The sequence below is a fragment of the Microtus ochrogaster genome, chromosome 18, assembly GCF_000317375.1.
Source record: "Microtus ochrogaster isolate Prairie Vole_2 chromosome 18, MicOch1.0, whole genome shotgun sequence".
Classification (NCBI taxonomy): domain Eukaryota; kingdom Metazoa; phylum Chordata; class Mammalia; order Rodentia; family Cricetidae; genus Microtus; species Microtus ochrogaster.
Window position 1 is genome coordinate 67,160,707 of NC_022020.1, and position 6,316 is coordinate 67,167,022.

The 6,316-nt window shown below is 41.6% G+C and overlaps 1 protein-coding gene across 1 annotated transcript in view; it reads right to left on the reverse strand.

Moving 5' to 3' along the window:
• The window catches only part of Znf407 (zinc finger protein 407), a 364,962-nt gene that overhangs the window by 130,190 nt on the left and 228,456 nt on the right, over positions 1-6,316 (reverse strand). Inside the window, exon 7 of the mRNA XM_026783585.1 lies at positions 2,411-2,531. Within this exon, the coding sequence (XP_026639386.1) occupies positions 2,411-2,531 (121 nt within the window). The remainder of the gene's footprint in view (positions 1-2,410; positions 2,532-6,316) is intronic.

Consider the following 6,316-nt stretch of genomic DNA (forward strand, 5'->3'; position numbering starts at 1 on the left):
CTGTCCACAAGGACCCTATGGACAACCTCACTGTGTGACACTTCTGCCCACAAGGTCCCTATGGACAACCTCACGGTGTGACACTTCTGCCCACAAGGACCCTATGGACAACCTCATGGTGTGACACTTCTGCCCAGAAGGACCCTATGGACAGTTCATTAGTAATCAGTATCCCATGAATGAAGACGCAGCTGCCCTAAGAGCTGAGGAGTTCTGACAGCAGCACAAAGTGTGTGCTGAGCCCTCTGCTGTGAGGAGGCCACAGTAGACTCAACCTGCCTGCTGGTAGTGAGCAAGCAATGGCCGTATCAGCTCCCCACATGGAGCCTTTGTCGAGCCATGCTTTCTATTAAGCTATAGTGAATAAACATTACAGATCTGAACTTGTTTGCTACGAAAAGTACCACTTCTATGAATTTATACGGAGGTTTGTACATTGTCTTATCTGAAACACCTCTACCACTTAAAATAATGTGAAACCGTAGCTCCAGGGAAGGATGGCCACACAGAAGAGCTACAAAGCTTGTGAGAGTGAAAATGAAAATTTACACCAAAAGAAACAAATTCTTCCTCAAAAGTAAGAACAGAAGCCTTATGTAGAGGGTATAAACTAGGCTTTTAGTTCAAAAGAAAGGTACAATAGGAAGATTTTATCATTTTCTGTGTTTTTCCTTTACAGGTAAGGTAAAAAAAAAACTTAAAAATGTTCTTACCAGACTCCACATGCATCAGGAGACGGGAATTTCTAGGGATATCTCTAATATGATCACCATTTCCCCAAACTTCCCAGAAACACCACACTGGTGTTATGTGTAGACAGAGCCAATAAAATGTTGAATGAATAAATAATTAATGAATGAAATATATCTGTAATATCTCTGTTCTATTCAATGACCTTTCACATAAAAATTAATGCAATAGCGTGGATGATAATAGAGATTGTAGCAATATATTAGCCAAATGCACAGGTTACCTCCACAGTCATACAAATCTGCTTTTTGAAGAGATCTACATGTTCAATACACATACTCTAATACTCAACAGAAGGAGACTTGATTTTCTATGTCATGGTGTAGGTGGGGTGTGGCAGTCAGAATAAAAAGCTTCAGCCGAAGGGTGAATCCATTGGCTAACACTGGTACCACTGAGATGATACCTACAGTCCATCACATCACAGATGCCCCCACTAACACTGGTACCACTCAGATGCCTACAGTCCATCACATCACAGAACCCCCACTAACACTGGTACCACTCAGATACCTACAGTCCATCACATCACAGAACCCCCATTAACACTGGTACCACTCAGATGCCTACAGTCCATCACATCACAGAACCCCCACTAACACTGGTTCCACTCAGATGCCTATAGTCCATCACATCACAGACACCCCCCGCCTCCACTAACACTGGTTCCACTGAGATACCTACAGTCTATCACATCCCAGACCCACCCGCTAACACTGGTTCCATTCAGATGCCTACAGTCCATCACATCACAGATGCCCTCACTAACACTGGTACCACTGAGATGCCTACAGTCTACTATCACAGACAGCAGAAGAGGTCAAGCTCATGTTCCTGTTCTTGGCAGCTTGACCTGGCTCAACAAGCTCCATTTCCCATTCCACTGTCACCGTGCCTCTCTCTCCATGCACCTTGCTAGCACCTATCTCTCAGCTGACACAGACCCCAGGGAGTGGACTGCACCAAAAAGCAACTGCCACCTCCTCTTGGAATATACACCATGTAAACCGACACTGAAACACCTCTTCCTGCACAGCTGAGATTAGGGACTGGGTCCGGGTCCGCAGTCAGTGTTAGAACTGTTTCTGAAGACTCCATCGCTAGTGGTGGAGTCACACTGTAAAAGGCATACAGCACTTCTAACATCATCGCCACTGCCACACAAAGCTTTTGCTCAAAGTCAAGGTCTTACCATACAGCATGTGGAACAGTGAATTGCTGGTGACACACCCTAATGCAAGCAATGAAATAAACACCCAAAACACAGGCAAGGAAATCTTAATTATAAATTATAAAATCCTAAGCACTAAGAGCACAAAAACAGAAGTTTATATATGACACACGACACGTAACTCCCCATGTAGATAAGGGCTGTGCAATAAGGCATCAGTGTAGCTGGCCATCTGTAAGGAGAGTCTGGAGGCTAATGAAGGAGGCGCTCCACTGGAAGAAACTGGGCTCACTAAGGAAATCCATCCCCGCCTTCTCACCTACAAGGAAGCTAAGACTGTTTTGAAAAATGTCTGTTTTTGAAACTTCACTGAGATCAGGAATTACAGACCTTGCCTAACAGGTATCGCCCATCAAGTCCACTAAAGCAGATCAGGACTGAGTTCTGCCAGGCCCCAGCTGACTATGGCGGCACCTCTGACCCCATTACCTGTAGTCACACCACGGGCACCTGTAGGGCTTCTCTCCAGTGTGTACACGCTTATGACGGGTCAAGTGTGATTGGGTCGTAGAGGCAAAGTTACATTCGTCACATTTGAAAGGCTTTTCTCCTGTAACAAGAAATGCATATACATGAATTATAATTGGTCATGAAGAGACCAAGCTTAGTATTAACATACAAAAAGTTTCTATCTATAAAATACTACAGATAATATTCAACGGAGTACAGGAATTCAGGGTCTGTGAAAGCTAAAGGACATTACTGATATACAATTGGCTATTAGGAAAGTATATAGCACAGTGTACAAACAGGACTCTAGGTTATAAGTATAGGCCAGGACTCTGGAATAATTTTATAAACCATGCTACGTTAGTCATTGCAAAAATCTCAGTGAGGTTAAAACATGGCCAATCATACAGTTGAATTTAAGATGGAAAATAATAAATTCCTAGCAATATTTATGAAGAAAAATGAAATGAGGTCATTACTCTAATTAGTGTTAGAAGTAAGAAGAATTATAATTATGGGATAAAAGGTTTGAAGCCTCAACAAAACAAACAAACAAACAAACAATGCAATGTTAATCCCATGCTAAGATGTGTGAATAAACCCTGTAAAGATAGGGCCAGGACGGACAAAAGCTGAGCCTCAGGCTGGCCCAGGACGACGGGCGCCCCCTCTACCTGCTCTTCCACACTCATCAGACAGTTTCCCATTTCACCTGCTACACTGGCTGCTGAACAACTGACCTAAGGCTAATTAATTTCAATTAACATAAATTCAAATTGAAACTTAATACAACCCAGCCACTGAAAAATGTTTTAGCATGATTGGAATAGCTTAGAAATGTGAACCTAGTTTTTTAAGTACAACTTTCATCAAAACTATAGATTATATACTTTGGATGCAACTTTGTTCTTTGAATTGAAATGTGCTAGAAGCATAAAATGCCAGACATCAAAATCTCAGTACAGAGAGAAAAATACTAATAGTGCCACGATCATAACTTGATTTAAAAATGATAATCTTGATATTGCTGGGTATGCTAATAATTGTAAAAATCATTTTCCCTGTGATTTCCCTATTTTGTGGCAGTCAGACAATGTGTGGCTTATATTACATTTCTCCTGTCAGGGATGAAGGAAGGAGCAGCTCACGCTGTTTTCCTCACACAGAATGTTCACAGCAGACTCTTCCCCACACAGTTTTATATCTACAACACACTAATGCTATGTATGTTTCAACATGTCCACTTGGTGCGTCTGATTTTCTACTTTTCATGACAATACTCTCTGTGCACTCATCTATTTAAGAGGGAAACAAAGTTCCTTCCTTTATATGTGTGTTTAGGAATACGTGTTCATGTGTAACTGCTTGTCCACAGCACAACGTAGGGATCAAGGGATAACTCTCTGTCCACCAACTGGGCTAGGTGGGCGGCTCCTAGACTTGCTGAACCATCAGTCTGAATAATAACTGGAAGGCTCTGAAAGTCCTTGACCTTCTTCCCCCCTTTCCCTCTGCCTTGCTAGAAACCATTAGAGCACATTCCTAAAGCTAGTCCCCAAGGTCCATTCCCTTATTTGGCTAATCTCTCCTCCCGAGGCCGGCCACCAAGGTCCGGATACCCAAGTATTGAAATCCAGCAATCAAATGTCCCCTTGACTCACCTAATTAACATGACCAATTAAAATTAATCACCCCATCCTAACACTGAGTTTCCCCCTGTACCTTTATAAACTGCCATCTTCCTATAGACCATGTCTGTCTCCGCTCTATCCAGAGGCAGTTCTCTAACCTCCAGGACAACACTCCTGCCCCCTTTCCCTGTTTCCTCTGCCTCCTGTCTTTGTTGCTTACCCCTGTGCCTTTGGGGCAAATACATCTCCTTTGTGATGAGAACTTGATCTTGGGGTACTGAACCAATACTTAGCCTTCCTTTCAATAATAATTTAAAGTATTGTTAAAGTACTGAAGACACTTATTAAAGTTTGCCCCGAACTGCCTTCATCAACACAGTCATTAGTAAAGATACCTGTTCTCCAGTATCTCGGTCTTCTCACATGGCCTCACACACTGCTGTACAGATTTTAACTTATACCCACACATCCTGCTGGGCAGGAGTTATCTCTCTTGAAGCAGAGAGGTGTGGCTGGGTGAAGGCTGATGGACTGAGATCCTGGTTTTGCCCCGTCTCATTTGCTGCCAGGCCACTTGAGAAAGACCAAGAGGACAGATAACACCGCCAAAGTACAGGATAGCTGTGAGGGCCGCGGCAGCAGAGCAACAGGGAATAAGGACCCAGAGCAGAGTGGCCACAGCTGACACAGGAGCCACAGCCTGGCCCAGGGACCACAGCAGCACAGCAGTGGCTCTCCCCGCCTGCTGGGTCCGCAGGGGATGCAGTCACAGCACTAGCCAGTGGCTTACACACTGGAGGACGGACAGCTACTATGCTGTAGATCTTACTTAGAAATCACCGTGTTTGACTTATCCCGGTTTAAAAAAAAATATCAAAGACCATCTACAAAAGAGAATAAAACAATGTATAAGAGAAATTTCTCTTTAAGATAAATCCCATCCTAGTGAAATTGTCACCCAAGGCCTAAAGTTATTCTCTGATCTCCATCTCTAAACCTTTGGTCAAACAACTAAAGTCACCGTAGGTAACAGGATTTCAATGACTGACATACACATACAGACACAGACACATGGACACACAAAACCACTCATAACAATAACTTATGCTCATCACAGGGGCAGGTCTTTATTTAATGCAAGGAATGATATACAATATTCATATTGTATGCATATTAGAAAGTAATTCTATCTGTTCAAATATAATTGACGAATATGCTGCTTCTGGAAATAGATACATAATGATACATAAGCATAAAAGTAAATACTATGCTTATTTTTCAGAACTGAATTTGTACACTAAAAACAGCACTTTTGATTGAACATCAGAGCCAATGAGCAATTTACATGAAAAGGGAAAAAAAGCAACAAACACATGCTGATTATCTAATTTGATATCTCTGTCTAGGTAACAAACAGTATTTCAATATTATAGTACATAAACCTACTCTGTCTTTTATTGATGAAACCACCACCAAAATCATGATAATGAACATCACTTACACTTAAATGATTCCTTGGCCTGTCATACATAGTTGGAAGTCCAATCCTTACCTGTTTTCTCCTATTATATGGTAATCATATCTTCTAGAAATTTATATAAAGAAAGCATAAAGCTTATAGTCCATTTTGTGTGGCATATATTTTACTACATACAGCTATTTATTTTTTGATTGGGCTATACTGCTAGAATATAAATTATTTTTCCCTTGGGGAATATATTGAATATATCATGGTGTGCTTGCATGTCTAACTTGATAGTTCTCAACCTGTGGGTTGCAAACCATAGAGGGTCGCATATCAGATATCCTGCATATCAAAGATTTACACTACAATTCATAACAGTAGAAAAATTACAGTAGAAAAATTACAGTTATGAAGTAGCAATTAAATAATTTTATGGCTGGGGTCACCACAACATGACGACCTGTATTAAAGGGCTGCAACATTAGGAAGGTTGAAAAGACTGATGTACCTGAAGAACATCTGGGCTGCCTTCTTGGTTTGTATTGTTTTGCTATAACAACAAGTGAATTTGGAATGAACTAGCAACCATAGGTAAGTCACTAAATCGACATATCTTTCCTTTTGTCCTGAGTGAATTTCCAGAAGTGGTATGGCGAATGTGTTTATCCTGGGGTGAATACCAACGTTCTTCTGAAATCGCCTACCACTTCCCATTTTCTTAGCTGCATCCCAGAGTTTCCATAAGCTGGTGTGATCAGTGCTTTAGCCCTGTTTTCCAACGGACAGTGA